General features: G+C 45.9%; 1 protein-coding gene across 2 annotated transcripts in view; it reads left to right on the top strand.

Annotated features, from left to right (window-relative positions):
• The window catches only part of myo6b (myosin VIb), a 58,828-nt gene that overhangs the window by 14,508 nt on the left and 18,341 nt on the right, over nucleotides 1–25,979 (top strand). The window contains exons 2-19 of one of the 2 annotated variants that reach the window (XR_005005359.1): nucleotides 447–600; nucleotides 3,725–3,794; nucleotides 4,286–4,359; nucleotides 5,401–5,530; nucleotides 5,917–6,022; nucleotides 6,247–6,302; nucleotides 6,424–6,521; nucleotides 7,174–7,338; nucleotides 10,692–10,772; nucleotides 13,625–13,805; nucleotides 14,471–14,615; nucleotides 18,180–18,337; nucleotides 18,785–18,876; nucleotides 19,667–19,739; nucleotides 22,513–22,640; nucleotides 22,897–22,992; nucleotides 23,483–23,653; nucleotides 24,855–25,043. Coding sequence is in view for 1 of the 2 variants with exons in the window: in XM_036542220.1 (XP_036398113.1) it covers nucleotides 484–600; nucleotides 3,725–3,794; nucleotides 4,286–4,359; nucleotides 5,401–5,530; nucleotides 5,917–6,022; nucleotides 6,247–6,302; nucleotides 6,424–6,521; nucleotides 7,174–7,338; nucleotides 10,692–10,772; nucleotides 13,625–13,805; nucleotides 14,471–14,615; nucleotides 18,180–18,337; nucleotides 18,785–18,876; nucleotides 19,667–19,739; nucleotides 22,513–22,640; nucleotides 22,897–22,992; nucleotides 23,483–23,653 (1,941 nt within the window). In the remaining variant the exon portion in view is untranslated. The remainder of the gene's footprint in view (nucleotides 1–446; nucleotides 601–3,724; nucleotides 3,795–4,285; nucleotides 4,360–5,400; nucleotides 5,531–5,916; nucleotides 6,023–6,246; nucleotides 6,303–6,423; nucleotides 6,522–7,173; nucleotides 7,339–10,691; nucleotides 10,773–13,624; nucleotides 13,806–14,470; nucleotides 14,616–18,179; nucleotides 18,338–18,784; nucleotides 18,877–19,666; nucleotides 19,740–22,512; nucleotides 22,641–22,896; nucleotides 22,993–23,482; nucleotides 23,654–24,854; nucleotides 25,044–25,979) is intronic. The other variant, XM_036542220.1, reaches the window with a different exon arrangement.

Genomic DNA, 25,979 nt, shown 5'->3' with positions numbered 1-25,979 from the left:
GTGACGGAGCGCTTCTGGAGCAGAGCTGACATCCTCCAAGGGTGTGCAAATGTCAGATTGAATTTTGAAAGGCACCCTGTTGCTAAGTTTGCGAGACGTTGATACTTGCTTGTGGATAGAGCATCATGGGCTGTTTTTCAGTTACTTTTCAGTTGCACAGGTCTAGTTGTGCGTGTGTGCGTGCATGTGTGTACGCGTGTACGTGGGTGTGTATGTGTATGTGTCTTTGTATATATGTGTATGTGTGTGTATGTGTGAGAGAGAGAGAGAGAAAGAGAGAGAGAGAGATTAAAATTAAGTTCATTTTTGGTGGAAAAAGTAGGTAAGGCTTTGAAACCCCAGCGAAAGGGGTTTAGTAGATTAATAGGATGTTCCAAGCAGCATCTAGTCAAATATCCCTGTTATAGACATTCTCTGCTGACACGTCTCTGCTCTTTCCCCTGCAGGGCCCATTGTGTAGCAGTGGTGTAGCAGCGGTGTGCAATGGAGGATGGGAAACCTGTGTGGGCCCCCCACCCAACGGACGGGTTCCAGCTGGGTACGATTGTAGACATCGGGGCGGACTCCTTAACCATCGAACCACTCAACCAGAGGGGCAAGGTGGGTACCATCCCAAGTAATTAACCCATTAACGTTAAGCAGTAAAACGAGGTGATTGCAAACTGTGTCAGTCAACAAGCACTGTGGGGAAGCGGTCATACTGATTCATATAAAAAGAACACTGTAAAAATTACCAGATCAGGAGAGGAGAGAGGTGTCCTGTTAAAGATCCCTGATGTCTGTATAGCTGGACGATGTAAACACTTGAGTGCAGGCTCAGTCCTGCGTTCCTTCAGTTCAAACACAGCTATGCTACATGCCAATGCTATCCAGGAGCCTGCAGGGAAGGAACAAATTGGCTTTGTTCGGCTGGGGATTTGGGTGGGTAGGTCAGCCAGGGTTTCCTCGGCTCACCCGTCCCAGGCACCCTGCGGTTCGTCAGGCACCTGCGAGCTGCTCACATGATGTCAGCAGCACCTGTCCTGCAGCTGGCACCACCAGCTATGCTGCAGTGGCCTGCGTGACTTGCAGAGCGAAAAATAGCCATTAACTGCCAGTTTATTAGAGGATTGGGGTCAGCACTCCCTCATAAACGCAAAGGTTGTAGAGGTGAAACGAGCCGCTACAAGGGCAAAAGGCGTTAAAAAGATGATATAAACTCAGTGAGCTGTGAGAGAATGTTGTGATTAGAAAAAAAGCAAAGAAAATGAGAGAATATTTGCACATTTGTTTATGATTTAGAACTTCAATGTTTTTTTTGTTTTTTTTTATTTCCTCTGGGCAGAGCTCAGTAAACATTGGTGCTTCTGTCCCTGTCCTGGGCATCCACCTCAATGTCACAGGTGCAAAGCACAGGACACGCAGAGAGTATGACATACCATGGGAGGGACATTGCCCCCATCGCGCTTAATTTGAGAATGGGGTGCACAATGCAGTGGTCTCCCTTTTGCCATTACTGCTCACTCCTGCCCGTGCTACTCGCACTAGAACAGCATGTCCAAAAATGAATCCAGGATAGCACATTCGGCCACCGTTACCAGGGATTACTGCATTGGTTTAGTTGGTGGTGACACTCTGGCGCCAGGAATACTGTGTTACTGTTTGAGTTCCACTCGAGAATAGATCATTATGGTTAAAAGCAAAGGCACTAATGTAGGGTAAATGGTGTTCTCTACAGCAACCTTTCCGCCAGCCTGCTGTTTTTTTTTTTTTTTTTTCCTGCTGTGTAACCTGGTAGGTCAGGCTCTTGAAACAGCCAGAGTACTCTGTGCACCTGCTCGTAAATCCCCTGCCCTCTGTGCCGGAGATGGCAGAGTTGCCTCGCTGTGCATGGTGCTGTCACCCAGGCTGTCATTCCCGTTGTTTTCACTGGCGGCTGTGGTGGTACTTCCCGCCAGCCTTGAGTGTCAGTCCATATGTGGATTGCGGAGATAAATATTAGGAGGGAACCGAGCACACAACGTCATGGCTGATGTAGATAGTGTATGGTGCGTATCAGCATCAAGGTTTCTCAGTCTACCTTTGACGCAGAGAGGGAGAGAGCGGACAGCATTTCAACCCGTGACTCTGTGGTTTCCTCTGTCATGCACCACACAGAAGGAAACATGGATACGGTGTCGGTCAGAGCTGGGAGGAATGTAGGGCACATTGTGACTTCAACTGAGCAAGGGCGTCACATCGGCACCAACTCTAGAGGTTTAAAATCTCACAGTGCCGTTATTAAAAGTATAAAGAAAAATGCCTGACATTGTTGTTGAAATACCCAAAGCGTCACATGGCCGCCAATAACGCTGTTCCAGGGTGAGTTCACACGGCCTCGAAGATTGACCCACATTCTGAAGTAAGCAGAACAAAACGTCTTGTACATGTTTTCTTTATAAGGATGACTTTTTGAGCAGGAGGCATAACAACAACAACAATAGTGACATAATAATAATAGTGATAAGAATAGTAACTGTTGTCCTGTTTGTATGTGAATCCTGCCCATGTATTAAATACTTAACATGAATTGTTTCAGCAGAAAACATAGGGCTATCCTGTATAAGTAGATAATATGTACAAATATTATCACCTGTAAGGGTGTCTCTCAGTTCTAATAAAACAGAACATTACTAGCCCTTTTCACAGGTCCACTCACAAGAGGTGCAGCGTAACTTGGGGTGTACATCTGTCCAGTGAGGATAGTGATGTCACCACTCTGAGTCACAATAGCAAAACAACCAATAAACGGCACAGTGCCCCTGATTTCCATAGACTCGAGTGGACTTTGTGTTTGAGGACCTGTGCTACAGTCTGCGTGGCTACGCTGGTCTTTGAGTTGGCTCAGCTCACTGGTACCAGCCGATCCTCACTCCATAAAGGTCACTGCCTCTGCCCGGTTCTGCACGTGCGGGTTTTGGAGTCCGTGAACCACGGGCCCGCGCTGATTGCGTCAGTGGCCGAGCGGAGAAGAAGGCGCATTAAATCATAATCAGTATTAATGCGGTGAGGACCTGGAGTGGTGCTCCTGTCAGGACACAAAGAAGTCCCCCCCACCTGCGCCCGCACTGATGCACACCCACACAAACCCGGCTGTCACCTCTGAGAACGGGACTCTCCTATTGAGTTTCCGCTGAATTATTGATTAGCATCAGGTGTCTCTCCTGTTGCGTCTCACACAGGCACCTGTTCCTCTGAAGTCTGCGTGAGCAACTGTTGCAGCCTAAGGCGTCTGATACATTGCCATCAATTACTTTACCGTTACTTTTCATAGATTACTTTTAAAATGGCATATAAAAAAATCATAAATATAAAACCTATATGAATATGTACGAATAATAATATGTAAATGTATGTGTATACACGCATATAGCTAGACATAAATATATGTATGTATGTTTAACTATGCATGTATATATATAAAATACGGTTCAGCAAATTTGGCACAGTGACTTAATTAAGCCCATAACAATAAATAATTCAGGTTTCGCATCTCCACGATTTGTCATTGTAATGTCTAAACAGCACATTTGACGTACGTGACCTTAATCTTCGGGCCCTGTGTGTGAACTGCAGTGACAGGCTTTGGGTTACCATGTCAGTCATGCTGGAGGCTGCCACACTTTCAGGGGCAGCACTCTGACAGTGGAGACGCGTGACGCTCGCGAATGCCAACCATGTGACATTTTTCGTTTGCGTGTTGCAGACCTTCCTGGCTCCCATCAGCCAGGTGTTCCCAGCTGAGGACGATGTCAACAAACATGTGGAAGACAACTGTAAGTTTATACAGAGGTCAATCATGTATTGATGGAGAAGAGCATTTTATAACTCTTACTTTGAATGAACGTTATTACTGGCACAAATGATACAAGTCCTCTTTATAGGAAATGAAATTGCACCAGTTTCAGTTGTTGATAAAAATCATCACAAATGGACAAGTAGTCAGGCAATGCATCACCCAGGAGAGCTGTATGAGAAGCTGAAACCCAGAGAAAAGTTTTGGTTGGACCAACAACTATTTATAAGCTAGTATTGCAAGAGTCATGCTGGGTGTATACTTGGTATCTCACTAAAATTATTCCTGGGGTTAATTTTCAAGTAGCCTATTCATTGAGTCATTGTATTATCATAGTCATAATATTATGTTGTGCCTAGGGGGTTTCAGTTTTTATTTGCTTTTTGGTCTTATGAATCCTTTTTGTCTTGCTAAGAGCCCTCTGGGGTTCCAGAAGTTTTGTTTTGAAACAGTGGTATTTTTCTCCTCCAGGTTCCCTTATGTACTTGAATGAAGCCACACTTCTAAACAATGTCCGTGTGCGGTATAGCAAAGATAAGATCTACGTAAGTACTGTTTACATGTGCCATTTTCACGTCTGTCCGTCCTTAACATACTGTAACATAACAACCATGTATTGAAACTGTTCCTTTCCCTCATGCCTGTCAGCTTTGTGCCATGGGATATAAGCCCTATTTTAGCCACATGGTCTGTTGGAACATTGACTCATTGTCCTGATCTGGTCCTCTCATTTCTATAACGGTTTGTTGTCCCCTGGTTTCAGGGAGGGGTGTAGTCCGTAAAAGGGTGTGTGTGTGCAGAGCAAAGTTTGACCAAGGTGTCCTCAGACCCCCTCCAGGTCTGCTGTCACCCCTTTGCGGGTGTGGCCATGCCTTTCAGCACCCTCTCAATGTGGCCCATGTGCTGAAGCAATCCCCAATGCACTCCCCCTGCCCCCCCCATCTCAGATGACCTCGCTAATCGCCCCTGAGATGCTATCCTGTTGCCGGAGGGGAAGCTGATCAGGCCTATCTGAGTGACATGGTGATGCCTTCCCATCTGCCCCTGGAGCAGTTTGGGACAGGTGGCAGAGAAAGAGATGGGGGCGCCTGTAGACAATGCTTGACAGTTCCTTCCAGGGGACACCTACTGACTACAGTGTGGAACTACAACTGTCTGTAGAAGAGCTGTACAGCGGACCACTTTTGCGAGAAAGCAACTAAACTGCATTTTATTGCAGATATTGATGTTTGCAACCTGACATTATCCAGAACAGTAGATCTGAGCTTCGGTCAGTTTTTTCTAAACAATCTCACTCTCGGAACTTTACTACTCATTTTGCCTGGTTTTTGCGCTTAATTATGAGATACTCCTGTACTTATCATCTGATTTACAACCATATAAGTAGGCCCTTAAAAATACAGCGTGTCATTCAAGATTCATTGATATATCTCCCTTTGCCCTCTTTGCCATCATTATTCATGACAGTGACTTGTCATCATGGTTTATCCCTCTGTGGAAACACGCTGGTAAAATGTGTGGCCTGTAAGTTCGGAAAATAGCTTTCATTTTCAGTGCTTTAATTTGTGCTCACTTTATTCCTCCAGACGTTCGTAGCCAACATCTTGATCGCAGTGAACCCGTACTATGACATCCCCAAACTCTACTCACCGGAAACCATCAAGAGCTACCAGGGGCGGTCCCTGGGCACACTGCCGCCCCATGTTTACGCCATCGGTGAGAGGGCGTGGCCTCTTGGCACGGCAGTGAAAAACCCAGACACTACCACCAGATGGCAAACTGAATTATTTTCACAAGGAATGATAGGGAATATTCAATTATAATGATTCATTTATAACTTTTAAATGTGTGTGATCAGATATCAGCTACATTGATGAGTACTTGTTAATTGAGAAAATCTTGTTGATCTTATATGAAGGGATAACATAGTTAATTGAAATTATTAGTCCTTCCTACCTGAAAGGACAGCATTCAGACAGCAAATAAATTGATATGCACATCTGCAGTGTCCATGCTCGTCATGCTCTTCTCTTACTCCACCAACATAAATCTATGAAAATCTTTTAAAGGACGGATTTCTTACCTGTGTTTGTGCTTCTCAGCGGACAAGGCGTACCGGGACATGAAGGTGTTGAAGATGAGCCAGTCCATCATTGTTTCGGGAGAGTCTGGAGCCGGAAAAACAGAAAACACAAAATTTGTCCTCAGGTGTGGCAGAACGATCGCTCGCTTTTCATCACATTCCTAACTGTAGTGTTCGCCAGGATAATGTAGATCTTGAACATTCGTCTTGACAAAGTCTAAATGAAGTTACTTTTCTGTCTGTATTGTTCTCTTCTTTCTGTATTCTTCTGAGAGACCAGGTTTTGATTTTAAATTCCTGTCCATACATTTTATGAATGAACCTTTTTTTTTTGTTGTGTTTTCTGCAGGTATTTGACAACATCCTATGGAACGGGTCAAGATATTGATGAGAGGATTGTGGAAGGTATGATTCTGTGTTTGTAAAATGTTTGTATGTCATCTCAGTATTTTAATTACAGCCATGCGTACATGTGTGTTTGTAGACAGTGAGTGTTTTTTCTCATGTTTCTGTTATTGTCTTACAGCCAATCCCCTGCTGGAAGCGTTTGGAAATGCTAAAACTGTCAGGAATAACAACAGCAGTCGTTTTGGGAAGTTTGTGGAAATCCACTTCAATGAGAAGGTACCGTCACTGAAGGGCCCTGTCAAATATTAGCTGTTGCTGCCTGCTGGCTGGTGCAGCAGTTAAGCAGCTGGGCTTGTAACCCAGAAGGTTGCAAGTTTAAATCCAGGTCAGGGACACTACTGTTGCACCCTGAGGTAAGACACTTAACCTGAATAGCTTAAGTGTAAATGTAATTGGATATTGTTCCACATGTTAGCTATGAACGTCACCCTGGATACAGGCACCTGCTGGAGGAATAGGAGATGTGGCTTAAAAAACAGGAGATCTTTATTTGAGAGTAACACTTTTTGGTATGTCCTATTGGTCACATCTGATTGATTCTGTTTGCTTGGCTGTTTGCTTTGTGCTTCCAATTGTATATGCAGCTTTTGAAAATAAGAGGTATTTCAAGGGATGAGAGAAGGCTAAAGAGATGATAAAAATAGTGTATCTTCAGTAAGTTCATGTTTTGGTTTCATAGTTTTATTCACCATGCCACAGTCTATTGCCAGACAGTCCAAGGCTAAGCCACTAGATAATCCTAGGCTACATTGCCAAACAATCCAAGTCATTTGAAAATGCTGCTGTACATAGTTGAACTATCCCTCAGTGGTAAGATGTCTTTGCATAGCACCCGGTCTGACCATTCCATGCTGTTCCTGTGTGGCAGAATGCAGTGGTAGGGGGGTTCGTGTCCCACTACCTGTTGGAGAAGTCCAGGATCTGCGTGCAGGGCGCCGAGGAGAGGAACTACCACATCTTCTACCGCCTGTGCGCCGGTGCGTCCGAGGACATCCGGCAGAGGCTCCACCTCGACTCCCCAGACAAATTCAGGGTAAGAGGGGTCTTAAGTCCTGCCTAGGAGGGCCCCACCCTCAGGTCACAGGTAGTTTAGTTTGGTGTTCATTTTCCTCAGCTGGTCTGTTAATTTAACCAACAGGCAAGTGGATATTTACAGTCGCAGTGAGTGTGCATTTATTTACAGGCTTGCTGCTTAGGTAACTTACAGCATGTGGAATTCACTTCCTCGACAGGCTATCTTATCAGCACTCGTTAGCTTGATTACTAATGAGCTCCTTGCAGCCCCAGGATCCGCAGCAGCAACCAGAACTGCTCAGCCAGCCCCGGAAAGAGCACAGACAGTGTCGTCTCCGTGCTGATTCACTCTGACCTGGCAAACTGTAGGGGAGCGGGCAGAATGTTGACCTTTGACCTGCGGAGGTGGGCGATCAATTTGAGCCCTTATTCTCCATGCCTAATCGGGCATTCTGAGCGGGGTTCTCTCTGTTCCGCTCATGGTCTGAACAATGTGGGCCCGGTGCTGCCAGACTCTTCATGGTCTATTTAACGGTCTCTGTCTGGGGAAAACCCTTCTTCAAAGTAATGGCATTCTGACACAGCTTAAATATGCAGAAAGTCTTCCTCATTTTAACACCACCCTTTACGTATTTCCTATGTTTCCACACGCATATTTCCATGTTGTTTTACTAATCACTTAGTTTCAAAATATCTGTGATAAATAGCTATTCTGCCTGAACATTAGAGAGCACTGAGTGAGCACTTTTAGACAGTAATATGACCTCTTGAACTCTCCATCTCTGTGTCTGCTAAGATCACAATGGTTTTGGAATTAAACCAGCAAGTGTTTCTGCGAGTTATATAGTGCAGTAATTCATTACAAAGCCACTAGGGGCCGCCATTTGCTATGTAGAAGATGAGCTCCTGCTGTGTTGTCTGTATGTGGAGATGGTGAACATGTGAGTTGCTTGATTGCTATTTGTTTGTGGACTAAAATATCTACTTACTCGTTCCTGACCCTGGAAGGCTGCGGTGCCTGCAAGGCTACTCAGCCCTACCACCTGATTAAACTGGTCATTGCCCTGATTAGATCATTTTAACGTCCATCTCCTCAGTAATGAATGCTAGTGGCTGAAGGAGAGCTGCAGAACCTGATTGAGTTCAGTGCCCATGGACTGGTCCTACCATTGCCTGGCAGCAGCTTCAGGGGAGATTTTCACTTTGGCTCCTCCTGCTGCAAACTTTCGGTCTCTGATACCGAGTTTGTTTTACACTGTAGTAATGCGTTAGTAAGCATGGTCTAATGGTGGCAGTGTAGCATAGTGGTTAAGGAGCAGGACTCGTGACTGAGAGGTATCTGGTTCAATTCCCCACTGGGGCACTATTGATGTACCCTTGGGCAAGGTACTTAACTCACAATTGCCTTAGTAAAATATCCAGCTGTATAAATGGATAACGTTGGAAGTAGCTCTGGATAAGAGCATGTGCTAAATGCCAATAATGTAAATAATAATGTAAGGTAAATGGTGTTGACATCTGGCCCAGTCTCCTGTGAACAGTGGCAGCTTTGTGTGACCATTCTGTACCTTCCCAGCTGTTTAAGCAGAAGAGTGAATTAATAATTTAAGTACACAGGCTACATCTTTCTTCATTCACACAGGTTTTTGACTGCCACTCTCGTAATGTTGTGGAAGTAAGGGGAAAAGGTTGTCTAAACACATAAGTCACCGCTGAGACAGATTTCCTCAGTTGTTTTTCCTGACGGCAACTAGGAACAGAATTGAGCATCCTCTCCATCAAGAAAAAAACTTGTCGTCTGGGAGAGGCGTCCCATAATTGCTCCGTATGCATTTTAATTGATTAATTGCCAGTTTATCGTAAGCACTAATGTGGAGAATGGATGCAATGGGGCGTGGAAAGAAAAAAAATCAACAATAATTTATCTTGTCAGAGGAATTTTTACAGAACGCGTGAGACGGAGCACAGGGCTTCTCCGGAAGCTTCCTCGGGGACGTCACCATCGTCTCCGTGGCGCCCGGCTCATGAATCTTACATTACGAGTCGCTCTTACCCCTGCTCTGTGTCTCGAGTGCGCCAATGGTACCCCCTCAGCGGCTCAAACCCCGCCATCCCGCCTCACAGGCGATCAGTGCGGCACTGCGCACGGTGCTCTGAAGAAAAACTCCTTCCTCAGGATCCCGGCTTTCTCTACATTTGCTACTCTTGCCGCTCATTTTTTTTTTTTTCAGTTTATAGCTATTTATGGAAGTCGTGATCTGCGTAAAAGGGTTGAAAACAGTTTTTTTTCCACAAAAGAAAGTTTAAAAGGAGTGAATGCTTTGCAGGTTCTTGTAAGGAAACTGCAGTAAGAGGGTAGATCAGAGGGGGCTGCCGGGGGTGGGTTGGGGAATTCTCTGTGAATGGCTCCTTTTTGTGGCTGAGGTAATGATGGCTGTTAAAAGAGAAGACGGAAAGGTTAAGCTTTGATAAAGGACGATTTAATAAATCATCAGCTTTATTTATGCCTAAGCATTTTACAATGATGGGAGAGTGAGATTTATTGAATCCCATGTGCTGTCAATCACTGACTTGGATGAACTGATCAAAAGACTTTGACTTTGCCGTCAACGGCAATGTTCTGTAAGTGGTGCAAATCAGTGAAACTTACGATAGCTCTGCTCACTTTGAGGATAATCGGGCCTCACCTTCTCAGCATTCCTAGCTAAATCTCTTCCCTGCTCTAAGAATCATGGGGTCATTAAATGGTTCCCACCTCACTGAATGGCATCTTTATGTCAGGACCTGGTCTGAGGTTGTGAACGATGTTCCCTGAGGTAACTGCCGGTCCGGCTTGGACGTCCGAGCACTCAGACTGTGAGACGGTGAGTCTGGCCCTTGAGCTTGGAAAGGACGTCATGCATTGCAGTATTCATCGCAGACTGGGACAGCGTGATACATGACTGTGACCGAAGGTCATGCTGCCCTTTTGGATCATTGTCTGTGCCTTGATATAATGTTGCTTTAATAATCGTTTTTGAGAACCATGTTTATGTTGATGGTGGTCACGGCTGTATGCTTTTATCTCAGCAGTTTTTCTTCTCGGCACTTCTTCATGGATATTTCACATGACATGTGATTTATTTGTAATGTATTTATCAAAGCCTAGATGACTTTGTAATTCACTCTTGATAAGATTATCAGCATTAATGGATGAGTGAATGGGTGAATGAGTGAATGAATAAAACTCCACTACTAGAATGAGTAACTTGTCTGACACAGACAATCTTGTCTTGGATTCCAGTTTCATCATTTTGTCCACAGTTTCAGATCAGTCTATTTTAATGTGTGCTTTGCATTAATGTTTTTTTGTCCCCCTCTCTCTCGCCATAGTATCTGAATCGAGGCTGCACCCGCTACTTCGCCAACAAGGACACAGACAAGCAGATTATGCAGAACCGCAAGAGTCCAGAGGTACGGTGCATTCCCAGTCTGCTTGCTATTAAACCCTTGAGAACCGTGTAAAATGTTTCCAAAGGTCAGGGACCCGCCTGTTCTTCTGAATCCCGAGATTCCATTTTCCAGACTCCTAACAGTCTGAAATGGATTGGACATGAAGAGGGGTGGGAGGTGATGTTTTAATGTACTGAACTGAGGATTAAAGATTCTTCCTATGATTTACTGTCTGCCTGTTGTAGAATTTGATTATACTTCCTTTGACGGTGTATGCAAAAGGTATTACTGACTGCTAGCTACATAAGCAGCTTATGACACCTGGCACATTCATTGATAGTCATTATCGTTTTTTCCTGGCTGACATTAGCCCGTTTGACATGGTAAATGATGTATCACTTTGATAGTATCTGTCAGTTCCCATAAATGGAAAATGTCATACTGTACAACTATGACAGTTAATGTCAGTTGACAACCATGTCATTCCCTGTCATGATGATGTCACTCTGACCTGGAGGACTATGCACTGAGCCTCTTTGACATCTTTTGTCAGCTGGAACAAGTGTTAATGAATGCCAGTGAATGTATATGTCAGGTGTCATTCATGGAGATATTATGCAGACTTTATGCATACCCTTTCAAAGGTTACCTGTAATTCCTCAGACTGTGTTTTCATGTTCTTCCTGATAAGGAATGATATCCTTTTGGACCTCTTCCTTTGGGTTGGATGTCTATGACCAGATAATGACAGACAAGCTCAATCACCTCTCAGCTTTATTTTCCAGTTACTCTGGTGTTACAGCCCTGTGTAACGGAACTTTATGAAATAACATGGAAGTGTGTATGGACATTTTTTGTGCCACAGGAGAGATGGATGAACACTGGCTGAGTCTGAACCTCCACGAAAATCTTTTGCCGAAATTCTATGCATACCTTGCTCACTTCTCAGCTTGGAGAGTTCATTATAAACTCTTCAGGCGTGCATAAAGACCTTGCAGCATTAACGAGATTTTTTTCCCTCTTTGAAATTCGTTTGCATGTTTCCTCTGGTTAATTGCATAAAATATGACATTAATTTCAATATCATTGTTTTACATGCCAGCCCTTCAGGAGCTGTATACTAAAATATTATTGTTACTGGGAAATTGCAGAAATTGCTTGGATTCTCTCTCTCCTTTTGGAATATTAAAGACTTTTTGTGTTATCCTTGTTAAGTATGTTTGAAAATGCATTTTTAATATTTGCCTTGAAGTTCACATTCTGAAAATTCAGGCTTCCAGAATGTTTACTACAATTACATGTCCATCTAAATTTCAAGCCAATGCTCGTATGGAGTCTACCTTAGTATACTGAAGGTAGCTCCCTGAGTCGTTATTACTAGTTACTGGGAAATTACCATTTAACATGTATATCCAATGGAACTTGAAAAGGCTCTCTACAAAACTGTGAGTATTAATCCCAATGAAAGAGTTTAGTTTGCCAAGCTCACACCAGAGTCATTCCCCTTAAAATGCTCCCATGTAAAAGCTACTCCAAGTATCTTCAATCGATTATCTGAGTTTTATTTTTCTCATAGAACCACTGTAAGTTCCTTTGAGCAGTTCTGTTAGCGCTGTAGAAAAGCGTGTCTCTTTATAGGTGCCTTTGTCACAGAGCAGTGCTCTGCAGATCTGAGAACTGGCCTCAGTTTCATTATGTCCATGGATCAGAATGGATTTGTTGCGGTTCTGTGTCATTGTTGTGTCTTTTTAATCAACACCCTTGTATGTTTCTCTACACTGCTTCTGCCCTGTGTATTGCAGGATGAAAAGGTGATCACGTTCGGGAGGTGTTTTCTCTCCGTAGTAAATCCTGAGAATCTCTCATCTCAGAATTTACATCTTTTGAGGTTGTAGTGGGGCCAGCGCTTGCATTTTTTTCTGTGCATGGTTTTTTTTAGAAGCGATATATGGAGATATATTGCAGTCTTGGCTTAACTGTCTGGGTTTTTCCAATCCTTTCCAGCGTTTTTTGGTCTGGTCGCAGAATGTCACAGTCTGAAATGCTTTTGACAGAACTCTCTGATCAATGTATGAATTCTGAAACCCACTCAGTTTTGATGTCTGTTCAAAGCCTGTTTTGAAGAGTCATGAATTTAATCCTGTTGTGTTGACTCATAGAATGAAACACAAATCCTGATTGATATGGCAGAAACACACATCTGAGACTGTTTTAGTCATCTCTGTGAAAGAAAAAATAGGTACATTATGTGCACTACTATACGTACTACACATATAGATGATCTGTGAGGGGATATTAGTATTTTAGTCTTTGGCAAACACAATCCCCTGTTTTTCACTTGGCTGTATTGTATGTACTGTGACATTCTGTGGAGCGTGTCTCTGTTTTGGTGCCTGTCAACTATCATCACTGACTTTATCCCCGGATTTCACGGAGACGTGGATTGCAGATCCGCTTTCTCACCACGTTTCGGTGTGAGGTGAACAAACGTTGCTGAACACAAACTGAGAAGAACCTGCACCAATGATCCGGTTGAGTGTGACGGGTGTGGCGAATCACAGCGTTAACGCCCGTACCCCTTTGTGTGCGCTCTTTAGTTAGGCTGGTAACTCTGACCCACCTTTGACCTACCTAATTACAAAAGACAAACTCGATAGCATTGCCGATAGCATTTCAAGATTTGATCCAGCCCCATTAGTCAGCGCTGATTGGAGGAGGTGGGATGCGGGGGGCGGGTCAAAGTTTGAAATTAATTTGCCAGTATTTGGTGCAAGGCTGCATGTATATGGTCTCTGTTAACAGCAGGCTTTGCAGTATGTGGCTGAGAAGAGGAAGGAGGAGGGAGAATTAACTTTCTCATTGTGATTTGGTAGCATCTGAAGTCGGGTGCCCTCAAGGACCCCCTGCTCGACGACCAGGGCGACTTCAATCGGATGTGCGCCGCAATGAAGAAGATCGGCCTGGACGACACGGAGAAGCTGGACCTGTTCCGCGTGGTGGCCGGAGTCCTGCACCTGGGCAACATTGACTTTGAGGAGGCAGGGAGCACCTCAGGTAAAAGCCCAGGAAGACAGGCACATGTATGCACATATAAGCACGTACATTCACTTGCATACACATACTTTTACATACAGTGCATAGCACATGTATGTACAGACGCACACACACATAAACAGATAGTGATTCAGCTGAACGCAGAATAAGAAAAAAATGCACTAAAATGACCCTGTAGCCTGTCTCTAACCGATGGTCTTTATTATTCTCAGGTATGAAAATTGGTATATTTATACCTTGACATAATATGAACTTACATTCAGGACTGATTCATCTGTTTTCCATCACTGGGTTGTAAAAAAAATATAATATAAAATGTAATAATATGTATATGAATATATATGAATATAAATTAAGTGGTATTCAGCAAGTATTATGTCACAATGAGGGTTTCAGTCCATTATTTATTTTACTGAAAATAATCAGTCATTTAATGTGATCAATAATCATTTTACATAGCTGCATAGAACACTCCCTTCCTGCCGGTGGATACTGTCATTATATGTTGCATTAAACTGTTGCTCATTTAACTTGAATGGACACAGTTATGTTCTGTTGTGCTAGAATTCGCTCTGGATAAGAGTGTCTGCTAAAAGCATGTAACGTAATATAAATGCAGCTGAGCCTCACTGACTTTTGACCTGCTGATCTCTGCGTGTCTTCAGGCGGCTGCTCCCTCACGAACCAGTCCAGCCAGACGCTGGAGTACTGCGCCGATCTGCTGGGGCTGGACCAGGACGACCTGCGAGTCAGCCTCACCACCAGGGTCATGCTCACGACAGCAGGGGGCGCCAAAGGAACGGTCATCAAGTAAGGCTCAGCCTCAACGCAGGGCCGGCCGGCCGGCACGCCCCACTTATTTTTACTCATAATCGATATCCTTTCATGTCCTACAAAATGAGCAGTGCGCTCCTCAGCTTTTTTTTCTGTGGGCCGCGGGAGCCCTGCTTAGGAAATAATGAGCAATCCCCACCCCCCTCCCCCCTATTGGTAATTTGAGGTGCCCTCTGTTGGCTCCTGTTGGTCACATGTGGGAGGCGCAGTGACCGCATTGTTCTCAGTTTCTGGCCTCTGCGCCCTCCCCGTCCACCACTCCCCGGCATTTGCATTCTTCCTTTCTTTAATTATTTAGCGGCTGGCTTGGGCAGTCGCACTGCTGTAACCACGGAAACCACAGAGGTGTGCGTGGCGGCGTTGAGTTGTGCCACAAAGGCACTTTAAAGGAGCATGTAGGTCCGGTGCGTGATTTCAAAGGGGAAAAATTTATTCAGAGTTCTTGTCGCTCTGGGTTTATATGGCTGTGATGTAGGAGTGCTGGTTTAAAGGCGTTTCTCGACCTGTGTCAGGTATTTATGCTGTCAGTATCTTCTTTAGACCGCTTTTGTTAGCTGTAACAGTGCTGCATGAATTTGGCACCACAAAACGTTCTTCAATATTTTGAAGTCTAAGCCAAGTGTGATGCACTTTTTAGGCTACAGTGGCCCTGCAGAGCATGTTCTGATATCCACAATTTATTAAATGTGGTCAAAGGGATATGACACTTTAACCTCATTTAATACACATTCATACTCATCTTCGAATATCGCCACAGATCATCAAAGGCTGAATAAGGCCTGTCTGCTTCCTCAGCTATGGATTAATATGGTGAACAATCACTTAGGTCTCTCCCCTCAGTCCTCATATCAAATATGCACATCCAATCAAATACATCCACCATGATCATGTGACTTCACACTTTGTTTGCTCTTACCACAGAGGAAACGTTTGTTGTACGCTGTTTGCGATGTGGTATGATTGACAGGGTATAACATCTGCTTGTTGGCAGTTTCCCTGGCTTGTGTTCCTCATCGGAGTTGAGAACAGTCAGTGAGTGAGCAAGGGAATTAGGTTCTGTTTGCGTGAGAGTGCGTTTACTCCTTGCAATGTACTGGCACTTCTAAAGGCCAGTGGCCGTTTAAACACCTACCTGTCCCATCTAAGTAGTCTATATTTATATAGTTTGCATAAGACAGAAAGCCACAGTTATAGGCAGTCCATTTCAGGATGGCTTCAGTCTGGGTGCTGTTGAGAGGGTTATTGTTTTTCCCTCTCAGTTCACCAAGTTGACACATGGAGCCCATGATCAAGGCCAGGGCTCAGCATGTTGCCACATCACACTTTCTGTACCGACTGACCGAATATTCCCCCACTGCTCCCGCTGAACACAATGTGGAGCTGTCAGAGTTCGGAATGAAAGCTTCCTAACCTGGATATTTTTGCAGACAGCAACAGGAGCACCGTCGGGCCTTTTGTTCAATTTTTATTTGTGTGGCAGAATATGAGGGCAGAAAATTTGGCAGATTAATATTCACGGCGTGCAGGGAGGTGCGTCTGGTCTCATGAATAATGCATTGCAGTCTGCACAGAGTGTCCCGCGGTCACGAACGCCATGTTGAGGGGATCAGGGCGAGTCCCCCGGGGGACAGCACTTTATCAGTCAGGAGGAAGGTCTGAGAGGGGAGGGGCGGCTCCGTAGTGGGGGGAGGTGATGGGCGGGTACTGGAGGGCGTGATGGGCGTGGTTGATGTGAAATGGCTGTCGGGGGGCTCGGGGGTAGAGGGTGGGGTAAACTGAAGACAAATGCGAGAAGGCAAGGGACCACTACAGCACTACATTCATGCAGAATCTCAGAAGTATGAGAATGTTTGCAACCAGAAGGTTGTGGATTCAACTCCTTGATGAGACACAGCAATTGTACTCTGGAGTGCAGTGCTTAACACGAACTGTTTCCATGAATATCCATCCCCACAAACGGAGAGAACGTCCAGTGTGACTAATATAGGTAGCTAAGAAGGTAGCTACAGGTAGAAAAGAAAAAAAAAAACGTTTGTTGTGATTCTCTGGGAATAACTACCCTGCCCCAGCAATAAAAACTACAGACCCGAGTTTCCTGTATCAGAGCACCTTTTTGTTATACCTGGGAGCAATCAGCTGAATTTGTTTGGTCTTCGCTCCTGGTAAACAAACAGCAGCCTTTGATCTGCCTCAATCTGGTTCACAACCCGATCGTTTAAGTGAGGAAGCCCGTTGCCGTTAGAGCCACACCGATCTAGTCTCTCCTTGCAGCTGCTGAAGCTTGATCACACAGTCACTCTCATCCCTGCAGGAGTCCACTCTCTGTTGTCAAAGCACACTCTCACACCCTGCTCATACCCACAAATTGAACATGTTATCGTATTTGAGGAGACAGCAGACAGGTGTAGTTATGAAAGTAATAGTAATAGGCATGTGGTTCTTGCTAGGCTCTAGCTGGCTTCCTTCAGGACCACTGGACTAAGCCCTTTCCTCTTGCAGATTCAAGAGAGGGACCAAGGCCAGGGAGCGAGTCCAAAGTCTGAGGAAAAGGCTTGAGTTACTGGCAACTCTGTCGCTTTCTGGGTTATTGCAATTTTATGGAAGTGCAGTGTCCTCCAAAGTGAGATAAGAGAGAGATAGTAACCTCGGCCCATTGTCATGAAGAACAGCACGAAACTGCATGGCTGGGCATAATCTCAGCTGGAATGTTGTCCATTCATCCCTGTCGTCTCGCACTGGAACAACTTCATTCCTGATTCCTGTCCCTGCTGTACTGTCTTCACACTAGTACCTAGCTTGTTGCATTTTTGAAAGGACTTACCCTCAAGTCCGCATTCAGCTGTACACATGGATAAAATGAAACTGTTTGTCCTGAAGGATATATAGTTATCTGGATATAGCTCAAAGTCCGTGGTGGGGACCTGAGTACAGGAGCAATGTTCATTAACTCCACCAGCAGAGGGCACTAAAGAAGATGCTTGAAACCTTAAAAAGACAGCAGTCATTACTCTTAACATGTACCTCAGTGTTTATTCAGCCACTATTAGAGTCTAATGTACAAAGTGTACCGGAGCTGAGGTCATCCAACGGCCTTAGAGGGAGAAAAAGAGTGGGAAGCTAATAATGATTCAACGTTAATTAGCTCGTCACCCAGGAGGAAGCCATGTTGAGCACACGGTGATGTCTTAGCTGGAAGGATAGAGGTCAGAGCCTCTGAGTGTCTGTTATGGATATATTAAAACTCACTGTATAGCTGAACAAAGACAGAGTTTGAGCAGGGCTCAGGTGGGTGTGTGCATTATAAGTTTTGTAACTTTTTTTAATGGTAATTTGTTTGAAAGGTGGATCAGAAAAGGTCACTGTGTCCGGAAACTTTGGCCAGTTTGCCCCACTAAAACAAAGCATTTTTTTTTACCAAGTGCTCAAAGGCCATCTGAAAGAATCGTTTATTGTGGTCCGAAGCGGCTCTGCCTTTTGGGAAGCCATGGCCCAATTTTCTGACCCTGCTATGCCCCCGCTTTGCCCCCCCCTTTTCCCCAGGGTGCCGCTAAAAGTGGAACAGGCGAACAATGCGAGGGACGCCCTGGCCAAAGCCGTGTACAGCCGCCTCTTCGACCACGTGGTCACCAGGGTCAACCAGTGCTTCCCCTTCGACACCTCCTCCAACTTCATCGGGGTGTTGGATATCGCTGGGTTTGGTCAGTACAGCTGCGGTCCTCTCCTCTGGTCCTTTCCCAAGTGCAACCTTGACTTGCAGATGGGTTCTGCTTTTCTTTGTTGTTGGCCTCTATAAATGAATTCAGCATCATGGTTAGTGGGGGCACTAGGATTAGGGTTGGGATTTATGCTAGTGTTAGGGTTGGGGGTGGGGTCAGAGTTTGCGGTTATGTTTAGGGTTAGGACTTGAGTTACGGTTGTCATAAGGGCCAGTGTTGAGGTTGTCTTTAGAGTTTGAGTTAAGTTATGATAAAGGATGTCACATCCATGGATGTCTTTTTATGAGACTATCTTTGTGGATGTGCAGCCAGACCCTCCTCTGAAATAACAAGAACAGCGGGAAACATCTTAGAGAAAAGATTCATGTTGGCTTTTTGTGTGAAGCGGTGCATTATTCATGTGATTTCTGTTTTTGTTTTTCCCACCAGAATATTTTGAGCACAACAGCTTTGAGCAGTTCTGCATCAACTACTGTAATGAGAAGCTGCAGCAGTTCTTTAACGAACGCATTCTGAAGGAGGTGAGAATTCCTGAGCCGAAGCACCGCCGCTGTGGTTCGGCCTCAGACGGGACCCCATCAGGACAGCGGTCGGCACACTCTGTTTCTGGAGGGCCGCTGTGCATGTGGGCTTTGCTGTAGTCCTTTGTCTTCATTTTTAAATCCTTCTAATCAGTCACTCAAGACTAATCAATTAAAAGTTGGGGGCATTCTCGACTAAAAGATACATCACAGCAGAAAAGGACACACGTGCCCTCTGCTCACACGGCGTACTGCAGTGCATCGTGGGAAATGCATCAGCTTAAATGTATACGGCGGACTAATTGGGCTCATTAAGTCAGCATAATCGTTTGGAGCAAAAGCCCAGCGTGCGCACCAGCCCTTGAGGGGCCGAGTTTGACACCCCTTCTCCTAATGTCTTATTCGTGGCCGCGGGGGGTGGTCTCCCGGGCACGTGACAGCAGGCGCGTGAGCGAGTCAGTGAATGTCCTCTGCTGCCCAAAACAGAAGGAGGCGGGGTCATTCCTCCGCCCTTTTTTGTCAGTCGTCCCAGCGGTCAACCCTGGTCATGGGTGTGAAAGGAGCACACGAGCTCAGGCTGCGATTTGCATAGCTGGCACAGCTTCACAGAGCCGGTGACTCCTCTGGGTGTGTTTGGCGGGGAGGCAGGTGTGGGTTTGGATGCTGCTTTCTCCGAGCGGGTTCCGGAAGGGCCAAGGGGAACGTCTGCATGGAGAACAGTGTTTATCTTTGCTGGATCTGCATTAACTGATTAACTGGAGTCCTCTCATGCCCTCCTCATCCTTTCCAGGAGCAAGAGCTGTACCAGAAGGAGGGACTGGGGGTCAATGAGGTTCACTATGTGGACAACCAGGACTGCATAGGTTAGTTTCATGTGCACACACACACACACACACACCTGCTCTCACACCTTCTCCAACTTCAAAAGAAATATGTGCACAAATGCTTCTGCCAGCTCCACATGCAGTAAGCCCTTTCCAGCAAGCTTTGTGTAGCCCTAGTTTACGCCTGAAACCATACCGAGTCAGTCAGTGTTCTCTGCCCACATGATTTCGATGCAGGCCCAGTGTTCTGCATTCTGAAGGGACACTCACACTATCCCCTTTTGCAGCAGTGTGTGGTAAACAAAGCTCTCAGGCCCGGAGTGGGAGGCCCCGCAAAAACAACTGCGGGCATGGAGCAGATGCAGGAAACTTGGGGGGTGGGGGCCAGGAATAGGTAGGACCAGCAGTGTAGAATAGCGGTAGCAGTTTAGAATAGAGGTAAGGAGCAGGGCTCATAACTGAAAGGTTGCTGGTTTGATTCCACACCTTGGGCATTGCTGATGTACCCTTGGGCATGGTACTAAACCCAGAATTGCCTCAGTAAATATCCAGCTGTATAAATGGATAACATGTAAAAACTGTAACCTATGTAAGTCGCTCTGGTTGGGAGCGACTGCTAAATGACAATAATGCAGTGTAATGTAATGTAGGTAGGAGAATGTGGACGTTGATTCAACGTTGTAAATACGCAAAGCCCTGCCCCTAGAGCTGTGAGAGAGGAACGCTATAGCCGTAGGACGTAAGAAACTTCCAGAGGCCTTGGATATCCCATCCTGCACCCACACCAGAATTGCATAGGCCAGATTGTTTAGGGGAGGGTTATGGCCTTGTACCATGAGACTGTTGCCTGGTTCTGGTAGAAACTAATGTGACAGATAGAAGTTAATGTGACAGAAACCCAACTAATCTTAGTGAAGGAGGAGAGCCCAAGACAGCACTAGGGGTGGTGTGGAAGTCTCCATTGGCTATAATGCAGGGCATCTTTACTTATTATAAACCCAGTGAAAATGGGCAAAAGGCAGGCTAATCTGGTGGTGTCAGATACCGAGAGCTATTAAGAGATGGGTCCATTTGCTCTGTCTGAAAGACGGCACCCAGTAGAGCTCAGCAAAGGTGCATTCCTACTGAAGCCGCACAGCTGCCTGAAGCTAAACCAGTTTCAGGATAATGTGGTCCAGTTTCATCCATCCCCGACTTACTGTAATCACTGCATCCTATAGAGGGCGACGATGAGCCAGAGCCAAACCTGTCAAGGCGTATGGCAGGATCACGCTCACAGCGGCATTGCCTCTGTGGCAGCATCTGATGAGGCTGGCCCATTGCTTCTCACAGAAAAAGGCTTTCCTGAAAACAAAGACAGAAACTGTGACATGACAAAATGATTGATGTATTTAAATATATTTAAATAAGTATGACAGGATGAAAGGGATACATATGCACAAGTAAAAGGTATGAAAATAGTTTTCACAAAGGACTAAAATTGTTTAAAATGAGGAGTACAAAATTTACGCGAACCTCCCTGCTCCCCCCTTTTCATGTGTGTCCGTATTTATGCTACCTGGTCCTTAATTGGAAGACGTGGCTAAGCAAACGGCATACCCAGCACCTGAACAGACAGATGCACTCACTCCTATGCGCAGTCTGACAAAGTGAAACTGATGAAAGAAGGCTTTGATATCAAACTGTGTTGGTGCAGTCTGAAGTGCAGAGCTTTTCAGAACAAACAGATAGAGTCATACGCGGTAATTCGATCAGAAACACGGAGGAGCACGGGCCGCTGAAGATTGCATCTTCGAAACAGCGTTGCTTTGATCCTCTCTGTCTCTGCCTCTCGAAGCCTCAGCCAACAGGATCCCCTGGAGAAGGAAGTGCTCCGTCTCTCGGGGTTACCCCACGAATAATGAATACGGTGATCGTTAAATAAAAAAAAAACAGCGATCACATGACACCGCGTCATACCCCTGTTCAGCTCCCAACTCAAGAGCAATGCCAGGCCTCGTTACCGCAGTCCAGTCAAACTCTGACAGACAGCTTGTCGTCAAACTAAACCAGCGCATCGCCTCCGCCACGCCCCCCCTTCCCCCTCCCCCCTCCCCCGGCGAACCCCATTTTAGTACCCTTAATATTCAAGTGTCGTTTCAACGATCCGTTGCCGCACTTTGACTTGCAAATATCCGGCTCCCGCTCAATGAATACCCATAAATTCATGAGCAGGTTTCTTCTCATGCAGATATCCGCGCCTGGCTCTGTCACATGTTGTTCCAAACGGCCCGCTCTCATTGTTATGTTGCATTATTGATATGCCAAGCAGATGCTCTTATCCAGAGAGACATGCAGTGTTTATAGCCTCTGCGTCCCTCTGCAATCCATTGATACTGTCTAGTTCAGCGCTTCTCCTTCTCCTGGTTGTGGTGGAGCGCTGTTAGTGTGGGTTTTAGTTCCAGCTGGGCACAAATAATGGGGCTCAGTGCCCCTCACTGAATACTGATCTGCATTGGACATCTCGTGACAGCAGTCAGCTCGTCCTTCATTACTTAAGTTCTGTTGACACTGAACCAGATACACACAGTGGGTCCTCAGCACTAGAGTTGGGAAATAGTAACTATAACTTGCAACAACTGTGAAACAAAGACACATTTATAGGAATCAGAATGGTGTGCTGTGCAAGTAGGTATTTTATATGGTTGTAGGCTCTTAGGTTATCTAAAGAGCAAATGAGCTGATGTAAGGAGTAAATTAGGGACTTTTATATTGAGCAGTAGAATCACGCCCGGGGTTTGAACCTATGCCGTACTGCTGCTTATACCCACAGACCTGGTGGAATCGAAGCTGGTAGGCATCCTGGACATTCTGGATGAGGAGAACCGTCTGCCGCAGCCGAGCGACCAGCACTTTGCCGAGGCCGTGCACGCCAAGCACAAGGACCACTTCCGCCTGACCGTGAGACACACCCTGCTGATTTACCTGTTAGAGGGCAGGGCGGGGCGGGCTTACTGCATCCGGGGTCATGTGTGTGTGTGTGTGTGTACAGATGTGTGTGGGTGTGTTTGGGCTGTGTGCACAGGTATATGTGTGTGTGTGTGTGTGTGTTTGTACAGGTGTGTGTGTGTGTGTGTATGTGTGTGTGTGTGTGTGTGTGTGTGCAGGTGAATTTGTGTGTGCGTGCAGGGCCTGATGGTCCCCTCCCACCCCGCAGGTCCCCAGGAAGTCGAAGCTGGCGGTGCACAGGAACGTGAGGGACGATGAGGGCTTCATCATCCGCCACTTCGCTGGAGCCGTGTGCTACGAGACGGTATGCCTCTCAGCAGCCAGCCCTGCTGCCCTCTCTCCTTCTACCATGTACTTTTACCATGTACCACACCCACTGGTCTTTTGTGCTGGAGGTTGCTTTGGATAAGAGTATCTGTTAAATGAATGAATATAATGTAATGCAATGTACCATGGTTGCCCCATAAACCTAATCTCACTGACACATCATACGTTTACAGCAATAATGCGTTACAAGTAATACACTGAAATGAGTGGTCTGCTTGTCATTCGTAAACCCACTGCAACACAAACCCAGAGCAGACATGGCGAAGGCCCTGCTCTGCCTTGGCCCCATGTCAGGAACAAGCCTATTCAGTTCTCACACAGTTCAGAGCGTGTGCTTTAAGCCCCTGCTACGGTCACTGCAGCGGGCCCAGAGCGTGTTGAAGTGAAGTGCGTGTGTTTTGGCCCGTTGGCGAGAGATGACCGCGGTGTGTCTCGGGGACCGCAATGTGACCGTGGTGTGACCGCAGGCCCAGTTTGTGGAGAAGAATAATGACGCCCTGCACATGTCCCTGGAGAGCCTGGTGTGCGAGTCCAAGGACAAGTTCGTGCGGGAGCTCTTTGAAAACTATAACAACGCCAAGGACTCCAAGCAGAAGGCCGGGAAGCTTAGCTTCATCAGCGTGGGAAATAAATTCAAGGTGAGCAGAACGCGTTCCTTTGATTTTTCTTTAGCCTTTTGAGCTGTGCAGCACGTCACAGCTTTCATCACCAGCTCAGGTGCTTACACGGTAAGATGAGGGTGCGCCTTTGATTTTTTTTTTTTTTTTTTTTTATTTCTGACATGGATTTATGCAGCTGTGGTTCCTAACCCCCGGAGGCTCTGTACAGAAAATTGTTTCATTTCGTGCCTGTGTTCTTCTTTAATGACAACTGTTATTTGCCTTTGCTATTTATAGGGAGAGTGTGTGTGTGTGTGTGTGAGAGAGAGAGAGAGGGAGAAAGAGAACAAGAGAAAGGCAGAAAATATGAAACAGAGTATGTGAGACAGACAGGGAATGAAAATGTGACTGTGTGTGTGTGTGTGTGAGAGAGAGACAGGTAGGAGAGAGAGACAGATGGAGAGAATTTGAAACAGAGAGTATGTGTGTGCGTGTGTGTGTCAGAACTCAGGAGACAGAGGAGATGGATGCCAAAAACAGGTTTAATAATCCAAACGGGCAATCCACAAAACGAAGTCAGGGCAGGCAGAGTCAAAAACCGGTCAGACACGGTGACCAAAACCACAGGGCAAAAATGAGGAACGTAGTCATGAAAAACAGGCAAAGTCCAAAACCAGAAAAACACAGCAAACATTCCACAAATCAGGTCCAGAAATTGTAGTCAAGAATAAACAGGCAAAGCAAAGGAACCAACAGGCAAACCAGAACAGACGGCGAGTAGCGAAACAGCAAACTGAGACGAACTGGCAAACAAGACAGAGACAAGCAGGGAGATATAGGGCTGGGCTGATGAGGTGATGGGAAGCAGGTGTGCAGGCAGGCAGGTCGAGACAATCAGGTGGGCGGAGACAGGGCGGAGAGCGGGGCAGGGCTAGAACACAAGGAAAACAAAAGCACATGGACAGGGAAAAGAAAACAACCGGCTAAGACGCCGCAGTCATGACAGTGTGTGTGTGTGTGTGTGTTTGTGAGAGAGATAGAGATGCAGACTGGGAGAGGAAAAAATGAGACAGCAGGAGTGTATGAGAGAGGGAGAGGCGTACTGAGAGAAAGCTCCCACTACCTGCAGACTGTGTTGTCACTTGCTTTCAGTTTCCTGTGAGAGCATGCTGTAACTCTTTCACTCTTTCCTTCCTTTTCTCCCCCACCCTCCTCTACCTGTAGACCTCTCCACCTGTAGACTTCTCCACCTGTAGACCTCCTCCTGTTCTCCTGGGCCTTTCCCCCTAAGAGAGCCGGGAATGTTACGACAGGGTAACGTCAGCGGAACGTTTCGATAGAGAGAAGGAGAGGCAGAGGGGAGTGCAGAGCTATTGGGGGGGGGTTGAAGTGGGTATCAGTGAAGCGTAGACTCAGCCAGGGAGAGAAGGTAACTCGCTTCATGCTGAACCCCTCTCACCAGCAGAGCATTAACCATGTTCATTACCCCTATCCCCTGCCCTCCGCCTGCCCCCATTTCTGTCCTGCCCCCCCATCCCTGCCCCTGTCTCTACACCCATCCTTACCTCTGTCCTAATCTGTATTCTCAGCTCATCCCTTTCCCCGCCCTCATCCCTGCCCCCTCCCATAACCGCACCCCTTACATCACCCCTTACCCCTCCCCCTCTGACATCTCATCCACATACTGTGACCCACCTGTCCCTCTGTGGTCTTGCCGTCTGTATCGTGCCACTTGTCACACCGTTCCCCTGTCCTTTCAACCGAAATTCACTGGATATGGCACAGGATACATAGCATGGCTCCAAGAGTGTCGTTAGTACTATAATAATATTTTAATCTGATTGATGGATTTTATGTGTAATCTGTCTTTACCTCGTACTGTAATTATTGTTAACGTGATACTGAACATGATACATGTGACTAGAAAGTGGGTTAAACCTGAGAATGAGATTAAGTTTAACCTGATCTTTTGACCCAGTTGTGAAGAAGTCAGTGAGCTTATTCAGTATTTGATTTCACCAATAGGTGAGTGTCTCAAGGCCATAAAGGAAACTAAGGGAGAATTAAGGGGTTAAAATACTGGTCATTGTGACATGGGTGTTACGTGTCTGACTTCACAGGTATGGGCTCTGAGTTGTATTGGCTGTTAGAAGAGCTGTATAGCCAGGGCACAGATATGCCCTGGTATCTTCCAGGACCCACAGTCCTCCAAAAAAATGAATCCATTACTATCTGCAGGGATAGCTAAAATGCCTAGTAGAATAAATATGTCAGCAGAAATGAAATGTTGACTGTGAGATTCTCTTCGTTCCTGGTGTAAGTACTTACAGGGCCTGTTTAAGAACAAGAGGAATTGTTCACATAC

The sequence above is a fragment of the Megalops cyprinoides genome, chromosome 12, assembly GCF_013368585.1.
Source record: "Megalops cyprinoides isolate fMegCyp1 chromosome 12, fMegCyp1.pri, whole genome shotgun sequence".
Taxonomy (NCBI): domain Eukaryota; kingdom Metazoa; phylum Chordata; class Actinopteri; order Elopiformes; family Megalopidae; genus Megalops; species Megalops cyprinoides.
This window is presented reverse-complemented; position numbering and strand designations above follow the sequence as displayed.